The sequence below is a fragment of the Sus scrofa genome, chromosome 9 (assembly GCF_054392235.1).
Source record: "Sus scrofa isolate SSC_HxYL_T2T_F1_AM1 chromosome 9, Sscrofa_HxYL_maternal_Yorkshire_Landrace_v2.0, whole genome shotgun sequence".
NCBI classification, from domain to species: domain Eukaryota; kingdom Metazoa; phylum Chordata; class Mammalia; order Artiodactyla; family Suidae; genus Sus; species Sus scrofa.
This window is the reverse complement of record NC_139391.1, coordinates 7,908,587-7,935,153: the sequence shown is the minus strand read 5'-3', so window position 1 is coordinate 7,935,153 and position 26,567 is coordinate 7,908,587. Positions and strand designations below refer to the sequence as shown.

At 51.0% G+C, this 26,567-nt stretch overlaps 1 protein-coding gene across 24 annotated transcripts in view; it reads left to right on the top strand.

The window, feature by feature from the left end:
- FAM168A (family with sequence similarity 168 member A) overlaps positions 1 to 25,118 on the top strand; it is a 218,617-nt gene extending 193,499 nt beyond the window's left edge. For 2 of the 24 annotated variants that reach the window (XR_014814611.1, XR_014814612.1), the window contains exons 4-9: positions 9,189 to 9,314; positions 16,096 to 16,238; positions 17,093 to 17,267; positions 18,528 to 18,658; positions 19,576 to 20,134; positions 21,011 to 25,118. Coding sequence is in view for 16 of the 24 variants with exons in the window: in XM_021062476.2 (XP_020918135.1) it covers positions 3,467 to 3,493; positions 9,189 to 9,314; positions 16,096 to 16,277; positions 17,093 to 17,267; positions 18,528 to 18,640 (623 nt within the window). In the remaining 8 variants the exon portion in view is untranslated. Of the gene's footprint in view, positions 1 to 3,466; positions 3,502 to 9,188; positions 9,315 to 16,095; positions 16,278 to 17,092; positions 17,268 to 18,527; positions 18,659 to 19,575 lie in introns of all 24 variants that reach the window. The other 22 variants (XM_021062479.2, XM_084975204.1, XM_021062476.2 and 19 more) reach the window with 16 other exon arrangements.
- The last annotated feature ends 1,449 nt before the right edge of the window (positions 25,119 to 26,567 follow it).

Sequence of the window (26,567 nt, the reverse complement as noted above, 5' to 3'; positions counted from 1 at the left end):
CATTGCCCTCAAAGAGCTTGTGAGGGGAACAGTGACATACAGGATAAAAAACTCCATAATGGTATCTCAGCATTGATACTTTATTCGATATTCATGTTTAATCAATACAGTATTTCCCAAAGAATGTATAATAGCCAGGAACTCTCTCTCTGATAGAAGACTTAATCAAATTTGATAAGTTCTGGAGTTACCATTGGGGCATAGCAGGTTAAGGATCTGGTATCTCTATGGCAGCACCAGTTTGATCCCTGGCCTGGTGTTGCCACAGCTGTAGCATAGGTCACAGCTGCAGCTCAGATTTGGTCCCTGGCCCGGAAAGTTCTATATGCCACAGGTGCAGCTGAAAAAAAAGGTTTGGTAAGTTCTATCTTAAAAACTATGGTAGGAATTCCCTTCATGGCTCAGCAGTTAATAAACCCAACTAGGATCCATGAGGATTCACGTTCAATCCCTGGCCTCGCTCAGTGGGTTGGGGATCCGGCATTGCTCTGAGCTGTGGTGCAGGTCACAGATGTGGCTTGGATCTTGTGGCTGTGGCTTAGGCCGGCAGCTGCAGCTTCGATTGGACCCCTAGCCTGGGAACCTCCATATACCGTGGGTGCGGCCCTAAAAAGCAAGCAAAAACAAAAAACTATGGTCATCTTATGATAAGAAATGATTTAGATCTTAATGTTCTGAGATCTGTGAATTGGCTTGGTCAACTCTCCAGTCTGAAACACTGTGAGGTGAGTAGCTGTAGAAGCTCAGGATCTGGGTGACGCAGGTGCAGTGACCTCTGCAGAAGCAGTCAGTGAGGTGAGGCTGGGAGTGAAGGAGCAGACTTGGGAGACAGGGCCCATAGTTACAAGAGGCTTGGCTGCGAGGGAAAGGAAAACAGGAGGGCATTGACTAGAATGGGAGGTGGGGTTATCTGAGGGTTTTCTCAGATGTGAGCGTGATGGGGAGGAGCGGGTGGAGAGGGCATCCACGAATGCTCAAGGGGTATCAGTTAGAGCCAGGCGCCCGCAGGGGCTGCGGTGGGGTGGGAAGTTCATTGTCCGGTTCTTTTTGTTTTGGGGAGCTGGTGGAGCGGGGTGCCTCTTAGGGGAGAGCAGCTCTTCCTTCACATGACAGGAAAGGTCCCAGGTGGATGTGCTTAGAATAAGTTGCCCCGTGGGAGGTGGAGAGTTCTTGTCTAATGACCTGGATTGGCTGAGATGGATGAGCTGGGGTAGAGGAAGGGTTCTTGGGAGAGTGGCCAGGCTGTGAAAGCCTCACTGGAAGAGGTGGGAGAGGAAGGTGTCAAGCAGTGGCACAGCCGTGTGGCATAGGAGCCACCTGGGGGAGAGGCTGGATTTGTCAAGGCTCTCATCCCCGGCCCTGGGATGTCCTTGCATGGTGTTCAGAACTTCTGCTGGTAGGTCGTAGAATTGTTTTAGGGTTAGTTCGGCAAGAAAGTAGAAGGACAGGGAATAACTTTATAGCTGATGTTTGTTGAATGGTTTCTATGTCCCAGGCACCATTTTAAGCTCTTTATGGATATTAACTTGTTTCACAGCACACAAAAAACCTATGAGGTCATTATTGTTTTTATTCCCATTTTCCAAGTGGGAAACTGAAACTTAGGGAAGTTAGAGATTTAGCCCAAAGATCCCAACCCAGACGTCTTGCCGCCACGTCTGCATGCACTCGTAACCACAGCGTGATAGTTGCAGCTGGCCAGAGGGAGATGGAGGTGTTAGGCTAGAGCAATAAGATGAGAGAGGGAGGGAGAGCAGACGGGAGCAGCCCAAGACTGCAGAGCGGGAAGAAATGAAGCGATTGGAAAACTCCTGATGTATATGAAGTGCTGATTAAGTTTTAATTTTAAAACATATGGGATATCAACCCACATCTAGCTTGATTTCCCCCCAATTTTTGAAAAGTCAGTATAATTCTAAACTATGACTAAACCAACCGAGACCATTTTCTTAGAAATCCACACAGTCCTTTAGCGAGGGCGGTATTATTAGGGCATTGTGTCCGAAAGCCCCAAACTGGGAGTTGGATAACCAGGGTTCGGGCACTAACTCTGCTACGATTTTGGTGTGACCTTGGGGAAATCCCTTTGCCTTTGAAGTCACACATACACACAGCTAGCCTGTGTCCTATTTGGGAGGCTGGCCTCTCCATTTACCAGGTCTCCTGACTGCGGTGCAGGAGCTCCTGCAGTGGAGGAGCTGACTCAGGGACAGGGAGGACAGGGCAGGTGCCTCAGCTCCCTGCCGGAGCCAGTCATTTGTGCTGCTGGAAGGTGCCTGCAGGATAGAAGCCTACAAAAAGCCAGGATCTTGGGTTTAAGTTTTTCTCAGCTTCGTCAAGGAGATCAAGAAGTTGCTTCAGAAAGAGCTTTTTTTTAGCAGCCCTGAGCACCCTAGGATGTCATCTGTCCGCGATGCAGGGAAAATTTCACTCCTTCGTTGGTTCTGAAAGCCATATGGGTACTTGGAGCTTTTTTCCCAAGCTCGTGATGACTTCAGGGATCTTACTGAAGAACTATTTGGCCCCTCAGGAGGCAGAACCAACAGAAACGTGTCAGAATCTGGAGACCAAAGGACATGTCACATTAACGGTGATCTGACTTGAAAATGAAGGGAAAGGATAAACGGGGTAACTCATATAGACAGAAATGAAGTCTTTCTTCACAAAAAATCTGTTCATAAATCATGGTCATCTGTTGTCTCACTTGATTTCATAGCAACCTTGTAAAGTACAAATATATGACTCCCATTTTGCATACGATGAGCCTGGAGAAGAGGAAGGAAAATGAATGGGTGTTTTCTGAGTACCTGGCATGTTCCAGGCACTATACAAGTCTTGTCACAAATGTTAATTTTTACCATGGTCTTGTTAGTTCGACCATCTTGCCTCCAGTTTTGCTCAGAGAGGTTAAATAACTTGTCCAAAGTTGCACAGCTAAAAAGCAGTGGAGCTCAAATTCAAAGCCAATCTGTCTGCCCTTCTGCAGCACCACACTCTCCCAGAGGTTTCAGGAAATTAGGTGCCTCTGCATTGGTCCTGGCCTTCTGGGACTTTATAGAGAGCTCTTCAGAGGCCAAAGATGATGGTTTTGTCCCAGAACGTTTACTGCGTGTGGCACGGAAAGCTCTGTGATGTGTGAAGTCCCTCTGCAATGCTTGGGAGCACTGAAATTTATTCTTAGCATGAACAAGCAGAGAGCAGGAGCCTGGACTTACCCACTTCCAGGCAGCTTCTGGATCAGCTGCCTGGAAGACGTCATGGCATCCAAGGAGGTACCCTTTTCAATACATGGGCTTTCCTGGATGGCAAGTCTGTCACCTTCTCTGGGGCAGAGGTACTTGGCACCCTTTCCGTTCGCCTGGGGAAAACTGCTATTTTGAGACAAAAGTCTGTTTTTGTAATTGCAATGTGTACTACTTTGTACAGATTCTTAGTGGTAATTTCAACTAACATTTCTATCCAACAGAGTTTCAGTTCCTGCATTCAGCTTATGGTAGGAGAGCTATTTTTCCTCATCTGTATTATGGCCGATGAATGTGTTATCTTGTAACAATAGTAGATCCCCTCTCCTTTCCTCCCAAATCCTATCCCCTAGGCTTGGGCTCCCCCAGGTGGCTCAGCAGCAGTTCCTAAAGCATGCAGGAACATGTCTGATGGTGCAAAGTCATGGGTCGGAGACACACATGAACCCTCCCTTAGGGCAGCAGTGAAGGATCATGGCACTAAAAGGCGTCTCTCCCCTTCCTCACCTCCGGGGTCCCATCTGACCTAGGTCGGAAGCCTTCACCCTAACGTGGCTGCTGAATTCAAACAAGTGAACAAAAATTCCTGGGCTTATCTGGCTCCTCTGTTGGCTTTACAGCAGCTCCTGTGGAGGAATACCTGGATTATGCCTATAAAAATGGGAAAAAAAAAAAAAAAAAAAGTCTGCCCCAGGATCAGACTTTCTATCTCCATTGGCAGTCTGACATGTTTGAAGACCTGGTTGACTTTAGAGACAACCTATTCCCTTAGCCCAGACCTTAAGCTCTGGCTCATTTGGGGGCATTTTCCTGGATGGTGAGAGGTGAGGGGCAAGTGTGCTCATAAGTCAGGGACCAGAGCTGGATCCTCTGGGCAGTGTGGACTCCAGGCCCAAGGCACCACGGGAACTTCTGGGCACCTGTGAGGGTCCCAGCAGTGTAACCCTGACTAGGTCCTTTTTGTCCTAGACAGGAAGGGACCATAGGAGGGACCTGCTGCTTTCACCACCCTCCCCTGGGCTGCTCAGGACAATGTTTTCGTGAAGTAACTGCACCCTTTGTCAACTTCTGACCTTGAATTATTTGGATGTTGAAAGCTGAATTTGTGTGTGGCACGTCTTGTAAGAGATGGGCTATGAAAGTCTCCTTGCTGCTGCTGTGGGCTGTGTGATCTTGGGCAATTTGCTAATGTCTCCAGGCCATAGATAAAGTGTTTTATTCCAGATGATCTCTGAGGTCCCTTTAAATGCTAACAGCTTGCCCCCTTGTAATCTTATTATTTCAGTTCTGCTAGACCTGTTTCTCTTACTGTTTGTGAGAAGTCGTTTTTGTTTGCCTTCGGATGTGTGAACGTGAACAGAAGACTCCATAAAAAGTGAGAGAGCTCTCCTGCTTCCTCACCCCTCCAGTTAAAGCACCAGAAATAGAAATACTGAAGAATGTGCATGGAGCTCTTCTCTTCACAAAATGTTCTGTCCCAAGCCCTAAGCCGATCCTTTGAAGGTGCAAAGGTCAGGAAGATAGGGTTCTTGATCTCAAGGAGCTCATAGTGCGGCTGGGTAGATGGACAAACCATCAAGTCCAGGGACTTCTAAGAATCACGGGAAGGGGGATAGTGATGGGGCTGTGGGATGCCTGAGCGGCTATGGTCAAGAGGCGGGGAAAGACTTCAGAGGAGAGCGGTGCCTTCAGTTCATGACTGAATGTTTAATGAATGTTTACCAGGTAGATCTGTGGAAAGACATGCCAGGAAGAGTGAGCAGTGTGAGCAAAAATACAGGGAAACGATGCTCCTTGTTATAGTCTGGGGATGATCAGCAGTTGCTGTGGCTGTTGTGTAGCGTTTGAGAGTGAAATCAGTGAGGAAGTCTAGAACCAGATCATGCTGGGCCTTGCGTGCCACACTAGGAGTTACACGGTGGAGAATCATGCAGTGTTCTTAAGAAAGAAGCCTTTGTGATTCAGTTTAGATCTTAGAAACATCACTCTTGGAGTTTCCGTCGTGGTGCAGTGGTTAACAAATCCGACTAGGAGCCATGAGGTTGCGGGTTCGATCCCTGGCCTTGCTCAGTGGGTTAAGGATCTGGCGTTGCCGTGAGCTGTGGTGTAGTTTGCAGATGCGGCTCGGATCCCACGTTGCTGTGGCTCTGGCGTAAGCCGGTGGCTACAGCTCTGATTAGACCCCTGGCCTGGGAACCTCCATATGCCGCGAGAGTGGCCCAAAAAATGGCAAAAAGACAAGAAAAGAAAAAAAGAAACATCACTCTTAATGCAGCTCAGAAATTGGAGTTGGCAAGTTTAAAAACACAGAGAACAGGAATTCCCGTCGTGGCTCAGTGGTTAACAAATCTGACTAGGAATCATGAGGTTGTGGGTTCAATCCCTGGCCTTGCTCAGTGGGTTAAGGATCCGGCATTGTCATGAGCTGTGGTGTAGGTCGCAGGTGCAGCTCGGATCCCGCGTTGCTATGGCTCTGGCGTAGTCCTGTGGCTACAGCTCCGATTAGACCCTTAGCCTGGGAAACTCCTTATGCTGCGGGAGCAGCCCTAGAAAAGGAAAAAAGACCAAAAAAAAAAAAAAAAAGAACAGTGAGGAAGAGATGTCAATAATTCAGGTGAGAGGTGGTGGATCTTCCCGTAGAGCTGTCCACAACTGCAGGGTGGAAGAGTGGACAAGATGCCAGAGTTAGAAACTGTAAGATTAGTTGTGGCTCAGTGCTTTAAGAACCTGACTAGTTATCATGAGGATGTGGGTTCAATCCCTGGCCCCACTCAGTGGTTAAGGATCTGGCATTGCCATGAGCTGTGGTGTAGATTGCAGATGTGGCTCGGATCCCATGTTGCTGTGGCTGTGGTATAGGCCTGCAGCTGTAGCTCTGATCCTACCCCTATACTGGAAACTTCCATATGTCGCAGGTGTGGTCCTAAAAAGAAAAGAAACATAAGACCGGAGGACACTTGGTTTTTGATCCTCACATCAATACTGTGAAGCAATCAAGGAGTGGTTATTTTTGCCATTTTATAAGACAACAAACCTAAAGTTTAGAAAGGCGTAGTGACTTGCCCAAGGTCCCACAGCTAATAGGTGGCACAGCCCAGGCTAGAACTCCGATTTCCTAACTTACGGCCTTGCTCAGGATGATGGTCCCTTGCTGCCTCTTCTTGTAAGTGTGCTTAACAGATTGTTCAAGTGTCAGAGGGCGTGAGGGCCCCGTATCCAGGGACGTGAACAACCCAGCACCTGGACGTGGGCAGCATGCTGTGGCTGGGCCGTAGCCCTTCCCCGCCACGGGTTTTCTCTCTCTCCGGATGGAGGCATTGTGCATACACTGTACTCCATGAAGGCCACTAGGCTCCAGTGTACACCTCAGTGGTATTTGGCAAATGTCTGCACTTGTGTTTATTCAAAATATAAAACATTTCTAGGAGTTGCTACCTTGCATGGCACCCGAGAGCGGCTGGGCCCTGTCAGAGCAGCTGCCTCTGCTAATGTGCCTCTGAAAGCTTCCGCTGGAATGTCTTCATCCATCTGAATTGCTATCCCAACAGGATGGATACTTTAGACTCTCACAAGGATGAGGAAGATGACGTGATACAGCTCATTAATGAGGAAGTCAGGCTGACAGCTGTCATAGGTTTTGTTTGTAGTCTTCATATTTACCCAATTATGTAAAGCATCATGTATTCATATACACAGAGAAATATAGAAAATATTAGTAATTGTTCTCTTTATGATGAAACCAGAAGGAACATGTATAGTTTAGTTCATTTGCTCAGCTAGAAAACACATAATCAAAGGCACAGTCACACTTGCTTCTTTCCTGGTTAATCTGGAACCTTATTTTATTGTGTGTAATGCTGTCTTGTTCACTCTCTGGTTGGCGTGTGGCTGTGTTGCATCCCCAGCTAGCCCGTAAATACCTCGTGTGCGGTGACCATGACCCACGTGTGTTCCTGTCCACCGTGGCGCTCCCCTCAGTGCTGAGTGCAGTGTAGGCCTCAGTCACTCTGGGTAATTTTTATTTACTTACGTGAATTGTCACACAGTCCTTCAGGCTAATGTCAGACTTTTGGCTTGGGATGAAAATTATGGTAAAGTATGCACCACTCGGGTTGAAAACTAGACCAGAACAGGATCTCCAAATTCTCTGCAGACAAATTCAGGCCTCCTGCTCCCTGGTGGGGTCTTGGGGGCCTGAGCTTGCTCTCTCTGGCTTCTCAGAGAGGCATGTTTTTAGGGCGTTGGTTTGGGTGGCCAGGGCTTTCCAGCCATGTGGAGTGTCCGGTTCTAAATTTGGAACCATTTTGATAAGATTTTTCAACACTAATTGGATCCTTTATTAATCCCACCACCCCACCCATCCCCGCCCCCCAGGAAAAGAAACCCAAAATAATTGTTCGGAACTGACTGCCCTCCTCCTGTGTTGTCTACAGAGCCATGTCTTAATGTCCAGCAAATACCCTGGACTCTGCATGGAACTCTGCTGAGTCTCCATTGCCTCTACCAGAATTCTCCTTTTAGTGTCACTTCCCTGCCCGTGATTTCCGCCTCATTTCTCAGCATCCGCTGTATATATTGCACATCATTGATGCAAGCGCAGGGTCAGCCCAGAACAGCTGCACTTCTCTATCCTTGGTTCAGCAAAAACAGCAGAGTCCTTGCCCCCTCCTCTGGCCCTGGTACTTCCATGACTGAAGGAACCAGAGGCCTTTCCTGTTACCCGGCCAGGCAGAGTGGGCCCTGGGGGTCTCTCCGGAGGTGGACTGTCTTTGTCTTGATGGAATGAGAGGGTAGAGCCAAACTTGCTTCTCATACCATCTATCTTAGCCGCTTGTTAAAATAATTCAAGTATTTCTGACTGTTGCTAATACTAACAGACATCCGATATCCATAACTCCCAAGACCTTATTTGAGTGGAAAAGATACTGTTAAAATCATTCTTTAGCCATAAGTAGAAATTTGGCTTAAGGGTATTTCTCCTCTAGTGTTTGAAAATTTATCAAGGAAATATCTAATATGTTAGCCATTCCCACCCTTTGAAACCCGATTTCCTCTCTCCTTCCCCACAGGACACCATGGAGGTAAGTTTTCTGAGTCACTCGCTACTTCTAGAACATAAGAAGCATCATCCTTCAAATTTCTCAAGCGAGCCTTGAGTCAGCCTGGGAAGTCTACAGATTTCTTTCAAACTAGGCCTCATCTCTATTTCACACCTACCCCAAAGTTTGTCATTTACTTTCTTAATGGCCCCAAAAATCATCTCTCATTCATCATAATTCTCAGGTCAGGCGCCAGTAGCACCTCAGCAGGAAGTATAAAGCTGCACAAGAGGTCTGGCTGGCCGGCCCCGGCTGGGTGTGCAGGAGAAGGGATTTGCAGGGAGTGTCCCACTGGACAGCCTATGCCTCCTAAGCTGCCGAAGCGCAGACCCTTTAGAAGAGGTGGCAGTCCAGCAAGGTTTATGTCATATGGTAATTAGGACTTGGAGGTCGCTCTTTGAAAACCTTGTTAAATACACCTCCGGAAGAGATTTCAGGCATAAAAAGAGGGTACTCGGTTGATCTGGCCAAGTATGCAGTCAGAGGCTCCAAGATGCTGCACACTGATGAGAGTGATTAAGGAATAGCCCAGAGCCTCTGGCCAAAATGTCAGGCAGTCGAAGGCGGCATTCATGAGCGTTTTCAGGTTTGAGTCGTGAGTAGGAAATCCTGACTCTCCTGGTCAGCATAAGCTCAGGTTTCCTCAGTTTCAGGTCATTCGGGCGCTCGGTTCAGCACTGCTCCAGCCACTCACCCTGCTCAGAAAGGCCGAACCACCCTCTGTGTCTGAACAAGGGCCCCTGGGGTTACATGTCTCCGTCCAGCACAAGACCCTTGCTTTGTGTCTGTGATTGGTGGTGCCCACTTCTTATTTCTGCCTAATGCCATTCTTGTGTCTTCCCTTAAGCAACTCTGCTGATGAAACAGGCCTGGCCACAGAACTCGTCTTCCTGTGGCACTGAAGGCACCTTCCACCTCCCAGTGGACACCGGGACCGAGAACCGAACTTACCAAGCATCCTCTGCGGCTTTCAGTAAATACAGCCTGTCTCCTCCTTTCCTTGTTCCCCTCGGCTGGGACTGATTCGTCTCTTAGGAAGAAAGGAAAGGGAACTTTGAAAACTGACATTAGACACGGTTTAAAGAGGTTCTCCTGCCCACCAAAAACTTGGCCCTCCTCATAGAGGGAAGGTCACCCTCTTTGGTCATGCACACCTGGCTTTGAGGAGACACAAAGCAGGGAGGGAGGGAGAAGGAAGGACCCACCTGGCCAGTGGATTTGGTGACGGAAAGGGTTCTTACTGCATTTCAAGGAAAAGGACAGAGAGCACATTTAAAGGCTCGTGGGCCTTTGGACAGAGGGAGTCCTCCAGCTAGCATAAGGCGTTTCAACCTCAGTACTGTGGACAGCTGGACCAGCTAATAATTCTTTGGGGTTTTTGGGGGAGTGGGAGGTGATGTCCTATGCGTTTTAGGATGCTTAGCAACATCCCTGTCTTCTACCCACTGGATGCCAGTAGCGGATGCTCCTTGTGACAACCCAAAATATCTTGAAACATTGCTAAATATCCCCCAGGGGGGAAATTGCCTCCTGCGTGAGAAACGCTGCCCTAGTGGAAGCGACCCCGTGGGAGCAGGGTCTGCAAGGGAGCCCTCCTGGAGGACAGAAACCTTCTGGCTAGTTAGGTTGGTCACAGGCACTTGTGGCTCAGTGGTGTGACCGACGGTTTCACCTTCCCATCTGATTTTTAACACAGACTGGCTCCACTGGGTGAAATGAGGACCAGTGTTTAGAAATTACTTAGCGGCATTTTGGCTCTGTGTAAGGAAAAACTTCATGCCTTGCTGGAGCTGTCCAGAAGAGGGCTGGCTGGCTTTGGATGTGGTGAGCATCTGTCTCCTAAGTTGTGCCACCAGGGGCTGGACAAGCCCTCAGAAAGATGTTGCAGACTCAGGTCACTAGTTTGGGGTTCAGTGAAGTATTAAACTATTAAATAAGCAAATTAGAAGAATACATTGTATTTTTTTCCTTTTTTAATGTTATTTTCTGCTTAAGTATCATTTCCCCTAAATGTCAACATCAGCTTATGTTTATACAACATAACTGTTAACTTTTTGCAGAATATGCTTTCATAATCACCCTCTCATTTAATTGACACCATAGTCCTGTTCAGATGGATTTTTATTCCAGTCTGAAAGCTGAGGCTCAGAAAGGTAATATGCCCAAAGCCATCCAACCAGTAAGCAGCACAACTAGAAAAAGGCATCACCCAGGTTAAGTTTTTTCTTTTTTTTTTTTTTTCATTTTTTTAAATCTTTTGTCCTTTTAGGGCCGCACCTGTGGCATATGGAGGTTCCCAGGCTAGAGGTCAAATCAGAGCTACAGCTGCCGGCCTATGCCACAGCCACAGTAACTCATGATCCAAGCCATGTCTTCGACTTACATCACAGCTCACAGCAATGCCACATCCTTAACCCACTGAGCAAGGCCAGGATCGAACCCACAACCTCATGGATACTGGTCGAATTCATTTCTGCTGCGCCACAATGGGACCTCCCACCCAGGTTCAGTTTCGAGCATTGACTTTTTTCATGAGGTTAATTTTACTCTTGTTTAAGAGAGGGATGATAGGAGTAGGGAGTTTTTCCAGGTACCTACGATATTACATAGGTAAATCGTAGGTTCGTGTGCACATGTGGAGGTAGATGCATAGAGACACACCTGCTGTAGTGTAGCAGAAAGAAGCCTAGAGAGGGAAGCTGAAAGAGTCGGATTCTAGACTTGGTTCTGTAAAACCTTGGATAACTCATGTCTTTGCTTTGGACCTTGTTTTTTCCAAATGTAAAATGAGGGGGCTAGACTCAGTCATCTTCAGGTTCCCTCTAGTGGTTAGGCTTCTGCTTCTCTCACCCCATATCCTCCACCCTGTCGGGGCCTCCTCTCTAGCTCCCCCAGATCAGTAGTTGGCCAACTACATCTTCAGGTACCGAGTATTCATTCCTTCCCTCCAGAGGCAGCCCTTTCCACAGAGAGAAGTCCTGAGTATCAGAGGCCTTGCCTTCTGCATGTTGAAATCTTCCTGGAGTGCCAGTGAAACATCTGGTAGCTCCAGCCCGCTGTCCTCTCACAGGTTATCACAGTCCCCAGAAAGGGCCAAGAAGGACCGTACCCCCTTCTTGTAATTGGTAAATACAGGTGGGATTGACTGACCCTCCCCAACCCCACCAGGGCTTCTCTCAACACACGGATTTTTGTGACTTTTAATGCCACAGAAAATTCAGGGCACTTTGACAAATTCAGTTTGATTTCACTAAACACTTGCTAAACCTGTTTGTAATTAGGTTCCCCCCTACTTAATTCAGCACTCTCATGTCCAGCTGCCAGTAAGGAGACTTGGGGTCAAGGCAAGAATCACACATAGAGCTTTGTCCAGACGTTTAAATCTGATAGTCAATAAACCGATTAGTCTAAAAGGCATCCTTGACATGTGGATCAATGCATTCGAAAGAGCTAGGGGCTCTACAACTGAAAAAGATGTGTGACTGCACAGAAGTATTGAAGAGAGTGCTGCAAAGGTTTTATCCCGCTAATGTACGCATTCTCTATGATCCAGTTGGATGGAGTCTAAAATTATGGTTAGGAACCTGAGAGAAAGAATAGGTACCATAACAAAGCCTCTTTCCTAGGGCAGGGCTCCTTTTTTCTCTCACAGTATTGCCTTTTGTGAAATGACATAAAGGCCAGTACACCACATGCCCAAGATTGGACTGTATAGAGACCTGTAATTCAGAAGGGAGCTCTGCCCAGGGCGCAGTAAGCCCTGGACTCTGGGCCCAGCTCGGCTTTGATTTGCTGTGCAGTTTTGGAAAAGTTGCTGCCCTCCTGGGCTCCAGCTTCTTCATCTGAATTGGAAAGAGTTGAATGCACGTCTCTGATGTCCTTAAGGTGTAGCATTCCCAAGTCCTAATTCCGTGATCTTTAGACATGGGAGGTCTGCTTTCAGGAGACCCAGACCCCTTGTGAGTGAGTCGAATCTAAGTTCATTTGAGCAAAATCAGCGAGTTCTTGTTTTGGCAGTGTTTTGCTGTGGTTTCACCAAGTCCAGCAGCTTTTTTTTTTTTAAACTTAGTGGCATAAAGTTAACCCTGAATTATGTGATGGCCGAGGTAGCTATCAGCTCCAGGGGAATTTCCAGTGATCCTTGTCAGGCGTATAGACAGGACCACGGGTCAGCTGTAGGATGCCCTCTGTAATGCTTATCTCTTCAAAGCCTCACTGAATCCTCAGAGCCTAGAATATCAGCACTAGAAAGGCCCTCTGATGTGATCTAGTCCAGTGAAGGTATTCCTGGAGGGAAGAGTTGACCTCAGTCACTGACAGTCCAGGACAGGGGCTCATCAAATGGTCATCTTGAGAGGCACTGTGGCTGGAGAAGGGAGTCCCGAGCCCCGGGTCCTCCTGAGCAGCCGCTCCTTCTCAGCATCTGGTCGTTACCTCATCTGTAAAACATTTGTGTTGGTCCTGATGCTCTGAGGTCCCTTCTAGCTCTGCAGTCCTGCATCTCCCTTTCAACCTGTCTGGACCAACAGGCAGAGTTATCTTGTTGGCCAGTAAGGGCATTTTAGCTTCTGATTTGTATTCTGAGTTTGTGTGTATCTCATTTCATAATGAAGAAGGGAAGCATTCTCAGACAAGGTTGTTCTTAGGTGTGGAAGCCAAATCCCACTGCAGCCTCTGGGAGCCTTCGGACTCTCCTCAGAGGGATGGGCTTGGCACTGTACGACACTTGTCCTTGTGGCACAGAGGGTTAGTGCAGGCTTCCTCGGGGGTCAGGCACATTCTCAGGGAGCATAAAGGAAAGTCATGAAGACTTTATGAGCATCACTCGCATGTTATCTTTAAAGAATCTTAGAATCATGGCATTTTAAACCATAAAATGTTGGAGTCTTAAAATCCTGGAGTCTGTGTTCCAAGTTGAATCACACGATAGAAGCCGTGGTTTAACCTCCCGTCGTCTGTCGTCTTTTGGACTGGTCTCTTCTTGAGTAGCCTGGACAGGAAGCTTCTTATCTCTCTATACAGTGAGGGAAAGAATAGCTCACCTTTATGAACTGCTTTTAAATAAAGTGTCAGGCATGCATCTAAGAGCTTTGCACTTAGTAATTAATGTATTTAATCACAGTAACTATTATTATCCCCATTTTATAGATGAGGAGACGGATGTATTCTCCAGCTGCAAAGTAGGAGGGCTGGGGTTTGGACCCACGCCGTCAGTCTGGCTCCAGACACCTCTTAACCACAACCCTGTGTTATATAGCTTTCGGAGACAGGCATCTTAGCATTTCGGGGTGTCCTGCCCTCCGGCATGGAAAAGGGCTGCTCTCCTCTCCCCCTACCCTGTGTTATTCCTTTAAATCAGGAGCTGGCAGGCTTTTCCTGTAAATACTTTAGTGTTTTCAGGCCTTATGGTCTCTACCTACCATTCTACCGGTAAAGCAGCCATAGTCAGTATGTAAATGATAGGCATGGCTGTGTTACAGGAGGACTCGATTTACCAAAACAAGCTGGAGTCACACACAAAGAAAATGTAATGTGCATGTTTTAAGTGTGAGTAGTATAAATGAAAGATTCTGTGGTGCACTAAATTTGGAAATAGTCTCTTGCATCTCTCTATCTTAGAGATTCACAGTTCATCCCATCCTGTCATTTTAAAACTTCTCAGTGTCATGGAAGAAAGCCTGTTTCTCTCGATTTTCTAGGTTACATTTCTCTTTCCCCTTCCTCTTCCCCCTCTTCCTCCTTTTCTTCCCCCCCCCCCCCGTCCCCCGCCCAAAACAACGGTTAGGACCCCTTGGAGCATAGTCCGGTCTGATCCCTTGGGACGTGCCCATCCTGAGACTCCGCTTTGTTTTGTTTTAGAGATGAGTAAATGTATCCCCAAGGCACAGTGCACCTCAGACGGCTCCTTTCTTGTCCTCACACCTGGACTCGCCGTCTCCCCCACAGTGTCTGCTGCTTCCCCTGTGACCACGGTTCAGGCTTAGCTGTACAGTCTGGAAAGTCAGAGGAATCCACTCTGGACCGCTTCCTCGACTGGCTTGCACGTTAACTTGCAGTTCGTAGCAGTGCCCTCTTCTCGTTAATGTACTTTTTCCACCTCATCTGTATTGCTACTCATTTCCCAGGCACATTTGACCACAAAATCAATTTCTCCAGTTTTCGATGGAACAATCTGTGGGTCTACAGGTGGAAAGATAAGTGACAGGATTCTTTTTTGGTGGCGCCTTGTGTGGTGACTAAATAGCAGCTCTCGTTCCCTTCGGAGCACCTCATCAGGCAGGGGGCTCGCCCAGCCGAAGCTGGTGTGAACCGGGAGAGACTTTTGACCGTGTGGCAGCTTGCTTTAACTGGGCGTTAGGGTAGAAGAGACCCAGGATCTTTTCCTTCAAGAAGAGATCTTCTTTCTTAACCTTCTAATTTTACAAAATAGGAGACTAAGGCCCAGAAGTTGTCATAGCAAACTGGGGGAAAGCCTGGACCTCTTCGCTTCCAGTAAAGCACCCACTTCATTCTGCCCCCAGTCCTTTCTTGCAAAAACAGCTTCAAGTTACTGAAAGGGTCCTTGGTGAGCATTTTGTAGGTGAGAGACCTGAGACCAAGGGGGGTTCCGTGATGCAGCAGCCAGACTAAGCCGGAATGGGGACCACGAGGAAGACGCCCCAGCCACAGACACCCCATTGGAGATTCAAAGCGAAGGTCCCCTGGCACTGTGCTTTTAACTCAGAAAGAAGATGACATTCCTAAAAAGACTTGCCCTTTCTGAACCCCGGGTCCCCTTGCATAGAGAAAGAGAGTGGGCACGACGTGGGTTCCATAGAGTCATTGTGTTTTGTCATTCTTTGAGGATACAGTCTTGTTCCTGACTGATTGCTGTTTCCAGTTTTCCCTGTGAACTTAGGATCTCTCTTTTCCAGAAGATTCAAAGGTCACACAGTTTGTCAGAATAACTGATTGTGAACATCCTGGGGCCTGACTTCCCATCTCCAGCCCCAGCCCCAGCTTCGGTCCACCCTGCTGATCCAACATGGTCTGGGTTCCCGGTCAATGTGAACCTTTTGGATCCCTGACTTCAGTCCTTGGGGCATCAGTGGCTCTTGCCCAACCCCCAAGAGGGGCGGAAAGGCTAGCCATGTCAAGCAGAGTTGTGCAGCATCCCAGAAGATGAGGCTCTCTGAGCAGTGTTTTGTATGTGGTTTCCACCCTAAAACTCAGCAGGGAAGAAGGGGAGCACGGTGGATGGCAGTCCAGAAAGGGAGAGAGGTACCGGGAAAAAGAGAGTAAGGGAGAAAGCAAGACAGAAGGAAGTAGCACCAGGAGATGCCCCCGGGCTGCACGTGGAGACAGACAAGCTAGAAGAGGGAGCGCAGAACACAGCGAGCAGTGGGGGGGTCCCTGTCCCCGTGCATCTGCCTCTGCCTGTCTCTTGGCACTTGGCTCAGAATCCTAGACTCTCCAAGCTGCAAGGGTCCCTTAAGAGATCATTTGGTTTCAGCTTCTTTTATACATCAGAACCCTGAGCCCAGAGAAACAAAAGATGTCAGACGTGCACGTGCAGCCCTGTGCACCAGGACTGAGGGAGCTGCCTCTGGGGCCAGGGCTCTCTGGGTGGAGCCCTGTTCTCTGTCTGTCCTCATCTGTGTTTCCAGCTTGGATTCAGCCCATGCTTGTCTGGGGAGTCGTGACTGGGACCTGCTGCCTTCCGGTGATGCTGGTCTGACCACTAACTGGAAGCCTCTCTTATTGCCTTGGTACAGGATATACTGCCGGGACGCCGTACAAGGTCCCACCGACCCAGAGTAATACTGCTCCGCCCCCCTACTCCCCGTCACCCAACCCCTATCAGACGGCCATGTATCCCATCAGAAGTGCCTACCCCCAGCAGAACCTGTATGCCCAGGTGGGTACATGTGGAAGCCTGGGCCCACCTCTTCTGCAGGTAAAGGAGCCACCAGCCTGGGTGGGGTGGAGGGTGGTGAAGAAGAGAGGGAGAGAGGGGTCATGGCTCTGACCAGCTGTCACCACTGTGCCGTGGACGCAGTAGCCCTGCAGTCTGCACACTCCCTGTCTCTGTCTAAGCCCACATGCTAGGGCTTTTATTATTTAGTAGAAACATTTGAGAAGCTCTGGATTAAGATGATCCAGGGCCCCCGTCTCCTCTGCCCAAAGGTCAGCAGACCTGTGGGCTGTGGCAGCAGAAAGTAGCCGTGTGATCAAGGCAGTGGGATGTCACCTTAGTAACCTTTTGGCCTAAAGGGAAATAGACGCATTTTTCCAGTGTGCAAAGCGGCAGCTCTCACCCAGTGTGATGCTCCCACCAGTGATCCCTGTGTGTACGCACACGGGGCTCTGACGTCCACCAGCAACACCCACAGCCCTGCTCACTCGTCGACTGTGGTTCCTGCCGTTCTGTTTGAGGCGTCTTAGGGAGGCACATTGTTGAATGCTAAGATTGGGGTTAAAGAGTTCGGAGAACGGGTACGCGTGGGAACAAGGAGTTCGTAGATCATCATAGCAGCCCCGGGAACAAGGCAAGACAGGGTTTGAGCCTTATTTTCAGATCAGAAGCTGAGCTCAGCACTGAACTGGCCAGTCACGTGGAAGACAGAGCCCCAGCTGCAGCCCAGACCTTGTGTGCCCGGGCCGGTGCTTGTCGGACCCCATCCCTTAGGGTTTGGGACAGGCTGCCCTCCCCTCCCCTCCCCCTCCTGCCCCACCTTCCGAAAGCCTGTGTGACCCCAGCCTCCTCCCCAGGGAGCCTACTACACACAGCCAGTGTATGCGGCGCAGCCCCACGTCATCCACCACACCACGGTCGTCCAGCCCAACAGCATCCCCTCTGCCATCTACCCAGCGCCTGTCGCCGCCCCCAGGACCAACGGTGTGGCCATGGGCATGGTGGCTGGCACCACCATGGCGATGTCGGCAGGTAAGGGTGGCATCTGTGTCGGTGGCCATCCCCCTCCTCCAGGAACCCATGACGGAGCGGAGAACACAGGGAATTGACTGTAGCAGGGCATGAAAAATTCCGGCCCGGGGCTTCTAGGAACCAGAGGCAGGGCCTCTGCGTCTGCACGGGGTTGAGGAGGAGTTCCCCAAGGAGGCCCTCCTGAGCTGGGCCTTAGAGGGTCAACAGAGCCAAGCAGAGCGATGAGAGGGAGACGGGCCGTCGGGATGGAAGGTGCCTGAGTCAGGCGCGTCCCCAGGATGGATGTGGTCTAACACGTAGGGAGTCGGGCCTGGAGGGGAGGGTGGCTGGCGCCGTTGTCAGAGAGGAGGCCCTGGAGAGTCTTGATTGCCTTTAGGGAACGGGGTGTAGGCAGAGGAGACATGGGGTTTCATTTACTTCTCCTCTCTGGCTGCAAGGCGGAGGCAGGCTTAGACGGGGAGGGGCTGGAAGCAGGTGGGGCTGTGGGGAGGCCAGAGTTTAGAGGCGAGATGCTGCTGCTGGGGCTCTGGTGGCAGCAGGGTTCCACAGAGGAGGGCCTGGGGCAATGTTACTTGGCAGGCAGGAGTTTAAGAACGTGTCCGATAATTAATTGTGAGGCTTAGGAGAAGCAGGCGTCCAGGAGACCCCGTCTCCATTTCTGGCTCAGCCGGGAGCGCTGCCCTTCAGGAACCTTCAGGATGAGGGTGGGGAGAGATGCCAGAGGAAGAGCAGGTTTGGGGAAGTCTTTGGATGGGTTGACATTAAAAAGAAGAGCATGAGAAAACAGGGCTCTGACCAAGCTTTAGAGAGCCGACTTTGAAAGAATGAGCTAGATCGCCTTCTCAGGGAAGAGAGTACGAGGGCTTGAGTGGGCAGGAGGCGGGAGTTCGGATTCTGCTCTGCCCTGAAGGTAGGGCACTGTCGAGGCCTCTCCCTCTCCAGTCGGCTCCGCACGTTTCTGAGTATCTGCTGGTGCCTGCCGTGTTGTTTGGGTCCTGGGGACCAGAGCCCTGCCCTCAGAGGGAACACAAGCACGTCAACAGCCGTCACCCCTCAGGGTGATGTTTGCGCAATGAGAGGACACACACAGGAGGCCACTGAAGATGAGCGAGTGACTGTCCTGGCGCATCAGGAGGGCTCCCCGCGGGAGACGCCGCCCCAGGGGCCGGGGGCGGGGGGCTGCATGAAAGACGCGGCTTCCTCCTCTTTGCCCAGTGCCCGAGCCGACCTCATCAGGGTGACTCTTCTCTGGATTCTCAGGTACCCTGCTGACGGCACCCCAGCACACCGCGATTGGGGCTCACCCTGTCTCCATGCCAACATACAGGGCCCAAGGGACCCCTGCGTACAGCTATGTGCCCCCGCACTGGTAAAGCCTGCAGCCCATCCAAGTGAGTGGAGCCCCGGGAGGGGCGGGGGACTAAAGCACAGAACTGTTTCCGGCCCCCGCTGGGTCTGCTGCACCACCTCGGGGCCAGCGCAGGCGGGCGGCAGTCTCCGAGTTACTTTCCTGCGCCACATTCAGTCATGCCACCTTTTTTTTTTTTTAAGGCCCGCACCCATAGCACATGGAAGTCCCCTGGCTAGGGGTCCAATTGGAGCTGGAGCCACCGGCCTACACCACAGCCACGTCAGATCCAAGCTGCGTCTGCGACCTACACCACAGTAGCAGCACCGGATCCTTAACCCCCTGAGCGAGGCCAGGGATCAGACCTGTGTCCTCATGGATGCTGGTCATTCGTTTCTGCTGAGCCACGACGGGCACCCCATTAATACCACTCTTAGTGACAGCTGTCACTTTATATCTGGATTCTTTACATATGTTACAGTAGACGTGTGACATGAGGATGGATAGCTCTGTTTTATAGATACGAGGTTCAACATCGCTTAACCAGTGAAAGCTAAGCTGGAGCTTGAATTCCAGTCCTCTAGTACTAAGTTCTGTGTTCTTTACTGTACAGTCGGCAGACTGCTAACTGTGGGCCCCATCCCTCAGTCAGGTGTTGGCCCTGGGGCCAGGCAGAGACCTCAGGCCAGTTCCTGCCACCAGCACTTTACTGCCAGTGACTGCAGGGCTGGGGGTGGGGGGCTGTCACTTTGAAATCCTCTGCTCTAGCTCCTCACCTCCCCAGCCCCTCCTCCTCTAGGAGCCCCGGGCAATGGACAGGAACCAGGCAGCTCCCCTGGGAAGGCACAGAGGGCTCCGTTTGAGGCTCTCAAGGGGTAGGGTGGGGAGCAGGCCCAGTTGCTTCCTGCGGTGGTCTCAGGAATAGCACTGTCACTAAGGGCTTTCCCCTTCCTTCCCCAGATCCGGAGTCACACATTGTATGCAACTACTCAAGTCTTACCCAGGTGCTGAAGCAGCTCCCTAGCAGCACCACCTCTATTTGCAAGAAGAGACAACGGAAGTGCAAGGGTCACTTTATGCATCTTTAACGGTTTTGGTTTTTAGTTTTGGTTTTTGTAAAAGCTGCTTTTTCTAATCTCCTGCCTCTCCCCACTGCCCCCCTCTTAGGCGCTGCCCTTCCAGCTCCACCCTCCTCCTAGCTGACCAGGCACCTCCTCTCTGCTCTTCTTTCCTTCCCAGGCGTTCAGTCCCCAGGGAGCCCAGTCTGGCAGCAGGCAGAGAGTGGGGTCTGTTGCAGTGGTTCAGCTGAAGGCACGATTTCCTTTGAAAGATGTACTAGACGTGGCCCTCAGGTCCACAGTAGGAACTCAGAGCCATTGAGCAGACCACATCTCTGGGGGATTGTTTCTTTTTTGATTTTTCTCAAGCAGGATTGGTTTAAGACATTACTATGTCCTGACCAAGTGAAATGTCTTCTGAGAACCATCGCAACAGACCAAGAACAGAACCACCTGATTAGGTAGGAGTGTTCATAGCAGCTTAATAATCCCCTAGATGAGAACCTGGGAAAACCAGATTCTTTCTTTGGGAGAACTTGGGGGGGTGGGGGGTGGGAGGGAGGGCAAATGGGGAGGAAGAGAGAAGAGGAGAGCGAGGCACTTGCCTGCTGGCTTTGGTTTGTAAGGTCTCTGGCCACGCTGTCTGAGCCTGGACCCTCTAATTTGCACAGTGATGTTAACTGACCTGGCACTTCCTCCGAAGGTGACTTTGACCTCAGACCTGCCCAGCAGCTGCAGGACAGTGGGATCCCAGCCTCCCAAAGCCTTGGAAGGCCAGGCGCCCTGTGTCATCCACACCTTGGCCTCTGAGCCCTCTTGGATCCACTCTGATGAGGAGCCTGCTCCTGATCAGAGTGGAAACCTCCGGCATTTCTCGCCCTTCCCCTCGCCCTTCCCAGTGCCAGGGCTCGCCCCTCTGTCCATGGCGCTGGCAGACAGGCCAAGCTCTTGGTTACCTTGTGCATTCACGGCCAGAGTGAATGAACCACATTCCCGGTGGGCACGTGCTGGCAGCTCTGAAGGTCAGGACAGAGAAGGAAAGCAATAGCAATAAACATTTCCTAGACTCACGGGACCGAAGGGACCTTAGCATCATCTCATCCATCCCTTACTCGACAGATAAGCAAGCTGAGGCCCAGAGAAGAAGAAAGGACTTCCCTAGACTTTGCAGTAAATTAGCATTAAATGCAGCCTTCCTGCCTAGGGGCACTGCTGCCCAGGAAAATTTACCTGGGGATGGAGTGGCTTAGTTTTGGAAAAATGCAGTCCGCAGCACCCACACCTGGTGAGCTCTGGAACAGTCCCTGGGCTTTTGTTTCTGCTTTTTTCCTGCACAGATTCCAAAAGTGGGGGCTGAAGACTGGGCAGAGGTCACATGGGGGCAGAAATTGCCAGTGAAGAAATAGCATTTGGAAATTCTGTGAAGACGTCGGGAACTCTCATGCCATACCTAACTCCAGCCCTAGGAGAAGGAGCGGGGTGGGCTGGCTAAAAAGGAGTCTGTGCTTTTCAGACGGTAGCCCCTCATCCTGAGAGGAGAGGAGGAGGAGACGGGGGCTTTCCTGGGAGAAGAGGCCCCGCTGGTCTCAGCCAAGAGCCCTGTTGTCTAGCACAGCTCCCTGCGCCCAGCACTTGGCTGAGCCAGCAGCCCCTTAGGGAGTGGGAGCGGGAAAGGAACATTTTACTGTACAAAAGGGGGTCACTGGTAACACTGAGAACTTGGAAATAACTCTTTTCATTTTAAATCCATGCATATTTGGCCACATCCCTACCCCTTCCTCCCATGTCTCCCTAAGGGAGGGGAGAAAATCAGGAAACCCTCGGGCCAGAAGGACCGCAGAGGCTGTCTGGCTGTTCCCAGGAGGGCAAAGCCCAGCAGCATCCTCGGCCCAGAGCCAGGAGTTGGCAGCCCACCCGCCTGGCCTTCCAGGGAAATGCAGAACCAGTAAGAAGCCCAGCTGTTCTAAATGGTCTGTTCTGGGTGCCGAAGAGGCTTCGCCTAAAAACAATAGCTTTCCAGTGTTAATTCATTTTTGCAAATACCTCCTCCTCCTCTCTGGTTTATAAGGGTGGGTGATGGTTGTTTTAGATTATGTCGTATATGTTTGGAAAATGCCAAAATAATAATAATGACTATAACAGTAATAGGAAACCTTTGCATTTGTCAGGTGCTTCATAGGCTTCAGAGCACTTCACAGCTGTTAATTTACTGGCTCTGAGAGAGAGACAGGGTCAGAGTTCTAACACCCCCTTGACCAAGGAGGAAACTGGTTCTAGAAGGAACAGGAACTTGCCCCAAGTGAGCAGAATGCTGGGATCCGACAGGCTTCCCTGAAGCCTGCTGCCCCCCGGGGGCTGGGGGAAAAGGCAGAGCAGGGAAAGGAGGCCGTGATGCCCCCGTTCCTTCTGCTCCTTCTATACCAGTGCGTAAAACCACCATCTAATACCTCACCGTTCCTGAAGCAGGTTCTTGTCCACTGCCTGGGTTAACCCTGTGAAACAGATCATTCTCCCATTTGATCCATGAGGAAACCGAGACTTGGAAAAGCAGAGTGACTTGCTCCTAAGTGGCAGAGCCATTTGAGTCCCAGTCTGCTGCCTCTTTCCCTCCAGTCTGACCCACACACAGGCTCGCGGGCTGCAGCTTCCATGCTCTGCACCCTCTCTCAGCCCCACTCCGCAATTCAAGACCAAAGACGGGCTCCAAGGCAGAGACAAGGTGTGGAAGGCCTGGGCTCACGAGAGTTTTCCGTCTGAGCCCTGAAGCCCCAGTGCAGCTGGCCTCACCCTCGTGCTCTGACAGAGATCCCCACGCCTGGCCAAGCTTGGGGAGTCACTGCGGAGGGACTGAGGCCAGGAGAAGGGGCAGTGGTATGCCTCTGGCAGGACGAGCACACGTGAGGAGGTCACAGGTGGCTGTCAGAAGGTGCCGCGAGTATCATCCAGAAATACTGGATGGACCAGGGGTCAAACTGGACAGAAGGCCAGAGCTGGAAGGGCCTTGTCATTGTGGGAAGGCCATCAAGCCAGAGAGGACAAGGCGTGTGCCCATGTGACTTAGCAAGCTGAGAGCTGCACCAGCAAAGCCCTTTCTCCACCCCGATCCACTGCCTCTCCCCAGCACTATAAGCTTGGTGGCCAGGGTTAGGTGACAGGTGGTGCCAGTCACCAGCCAAGCCTCTTGGCTTCGCCCCTTCTACCTGGCTCCCTCCCATTAGCCTGGGGCCAAGGAAGCTGCAGTCTGGAAGCTGGAGTGCCCCCAAGTGGTGAGAGCCTGAAAATTACTCTTTCTGTCACATCTTAGAAGGTTTAATTTCTTCTCCATGAGACAGGGCAGTTGCTGCTGCTCCTCTCTCTTGGCAATGAGCCTAAAGTTCATATTCCCCTCCCTATATAGTGAAAAGGGACACTCACACCTGTCCAGGATTTTCTGTCTGTGTACAAAGTACTTTGACATTGATTGCCAAAACCCTCACGGAAAAAACTAAGTCTCAGAAGGCTTAAGAGACTTGCCAAAGGTCACAGAGCTCATAAGGGAAAGAGTCAAGATTTGAACTCTTCAACTCCTCTGCTCTTTCTGCCGGCACCTGCTGGGTCTGAGCAGCAGGCATGCAGAAGGGGTGAGCTACCAGTCTGCTCCCCAGAAGAGCAAGACTCCTGGGAAGCTCAGTCCTCCCAGCTGAGCACATTTTTATGAGGAGCCCTGAGAACCCAGAGGCACATCTAGGTGGCAGTACCCAGAGGATGAGAATTTGCAACAAAAGGCATAACTTGAGCAAAGCACTTGGGTTCGTGATGCCCAGGATTGAAGACGTGTTCAGGGGCAACCCTGGGCACTTGTCCTTGAAAGATGAGTCCCAGCGAGGCACTGGCTGAATCAGGCCTGGAGCCCTGCATATCAGATCTTCAGCCTGCTCCGTGGCCAGAGAGGGAGGGCCTAGAGGGCATGGTTCTTGGTGTGGTCTTGGTCACAGACTGTGGCTGGATCGTGTAGATGTCATCATGGCATTTTCTCTGCAGTTGCAGTTGAGTAGAATTCTGCTTTTCCGTCTTGTATTCCACCTCATCACCATGGGGTATGTGGTCCCCAGCTGCTTGCCAAGCCCGGGAACCCAGAGGGGGTGGAGCGGGCGATGGAGCGGGCCTGTGGGGAGCAGGCTCCATGCCGGGGTACAGCCCAGAGGAAGCCTGGCCAGCCCCACCTCCAGAAGCAGGATCACAGCGGAGGAAACCCAGCCAGGCTAACAGATTGCACACCTGAGCCTCTCAGATCTCAGCCTCCTGTGTGGGTGTGCCAGGTTGGCAGCAGGATTTTGTCCATGTCCCCTTTTCCTAGAAAACTTGTTACTGAAATTAGGCGTTACCCGGTTCCAGCGCTCAGGCTTTAAAATTCCTGGCAGGCCAGCTTCAGCATTCCATAACCAACCTCACCTGAGCCAGACTCGGGTCCCACTCCCTCATGCTCTCCATGGGTATCCTCTATCTCGCGTGCTGCTGAATCCAGCCAGATGGTTGGGAGCGGCTGCCACAGAGCCAGAAGGGGGACTAGAACGTTTGCTTCCCTGTGGCTGCATCCATAGTCCCTGGGGACCCTGCTGTGGCAGTGAGGCCCTGCGTCCAGACCAGCTCCTGGTCCAGGGGGTATTTTCCTTTCTGAAGAGAAGAGATGTAACAGCTTTGCAGATAAGTACCAGCCCGAGGGAGTCAAATGGGTGAAATCATCTTTGGGCCTGACTCCAGCAAGACCAGCATCTCCAGGCTCCGGCCTTCCTCCTTGTGCCTGAGAGTCAGGGAAAGCGTGAGACTGCCCAGAGGCCACCTCCGTGGGTCAGCCAGACCATCTGGATCTATGGTGGGACTCCAGCTCTCCCTTACCCAAGGGGAGGAGGTAAGGCCAGGCCTCTGGCAACGTGGAGTTGTCTGTAATGACCTTTAGAGGCCCAAGGGCCTGTCCCCATCTCCTGACCACAAGGCCTCTGCACCCCTGTGTCATATCCCATGAGAGAGACTTGTTCTCGTGGCATGTACCATCCCTGTGAGAGGGCGTTGTATATCATTTTGTATTTTTTAATTCATTTTAATCTACAGGCTGGAATCTAATTTTTAAATTTCATTGGAACTCACATTTTAAAAAAGAAAAACATTTAAAATAATAATAATAAACCTTTGACTGGTGTCTTCCAAGTAGTTTGATCGAAGAACTCATAGGTGTTTTCGAAACAGCCTGGAGTGTAAAGTCTGGAAGCCATGGCCTCGCTTGTGTGTGTGAAGTGTAAATCTGGTTTTGTTTTGTTGTTTTGGATTCTTTTGGGTTTTTGTTTCGTTTTGTTTTGAAGATCAGATAGTGATCACTCTGAAAGATTGAAGCCAAGAATTTGTAACTATGATATTTACTGTAAGCTGTAGAACATCCAGTAACTATTAAAAAAAAGTTTCCAAAAAAAAGTCTGGGGTGACCAGACTGGTGATTCTTGGGGCAGGGGGACACCTCCTGAGTCAGTGAGTCTCCTGGGCTTCTCCCCATGTTGATTCTAAACTTGTTCTCACCAGTCAGGTAACACCAGGCGGCATCTGCGGGGCGGGCCTGGGAAGCGGCCGGCAGCAGCTGGACTAAGGTGTGTGATGCGGGGGCGCAGGGAGCCGCGATTGCCGGAGGCTGACATCCACTGAGTGCCCACCGTGGGGCCAGCGCTGTGCTTTACGCTGGTAACTCAGGCCTCACAGAGGGGGGCAGGGGAGCCCTATGGTCAGCTCTGTCCTTGGAGGGGCAGTGCCTTGGCCAAGGTTTCAGAGCTGCGGAGACAAGAGTGGGCTTAGCAGTTTGTAGCCACAGAGGACTGCGGAGGGAGGTCATACGCGCCCCACCCCCGTGGTCAAGTGCTGGCAGTTTTCCATCCTAAACCTCTCTTGTCTCCCTTCTAGGCAAAGCTACTGCCCTCGTCCAGGCCTGGGCTTTTCTCTCCCTGGTTATCAGGGCACCTTCCCTCCTAGGGCCTGTCCCCTGCAGTCTGTGCTCTCAGCCTCCAGGTATTCAGCTTCCTCAATCAGAGAAAACACCGAGGCCCAAAGAGGTCGAGTGACCTGGCTCACACTCGGGCTGTAATGAACGCGCAGGACTCCTGCCTCTCCAGCCCTTTGCACCAGACCAGGCCCTGGGCCCCTGTGGCCCCTTCCCGTTTCCTCTCCTGTCCTCACCTGACATGAAGCTCTCCTTCTCCCTCGCTTGTGGCAGCAGAAACCTCGGGCGGGGGCGGGGGCGCTGCGGGGCTCTGTCACAGCCCACAGACGGGAGGCTGCCAAGAGCCCCGCGGCTGCCTTCCGCTGCCCGCCCACCCTGGTCTTCAGACCCCAGGCACGCTGCACTGCCAGCTGCGCCAGCTTTGACCCGTGGTGTGCACGCTGTTCCCTCCCTGTGGGACACGCCTCCCCCCAGTCTCCAGCCCTCGACACGCCCTCCTCACCCCCTCCGTCCGCCAGGCCCACTTCCCTAGAGCTGTGCTGTCCAGTGGAGGGGCCGCTGGCCCCGTGTGGCTCTCGGGCCCTTGAAATACGCTCCTTGGTATTAAGAAGAAAGTGTGAAATACGTGGTGCATCTCAAAGCAAAAGGTAATGGTTCCTTTTTATATTGACATGAAACTAGATATACTATTTAAATAAGGTACATTATTGACATCATTTAAAAAAATAAGTTCCCCTTTCTCTTATTACTTAAAAAAAAATGTGGCTCTTAGAGATACACACACAGCACACACGCTGCTTCCACTGGACAGCACTGCCTCTCGGGCCTCCGCTGAGGGCCCCCTTCCCCCACTGCCCTGTGCGCACCTGCCAGGCATGACCCACGCACGGGGCCAACCGGGGCTGTTTAGGGAACAGCCAGACCTGGGAAGAGGC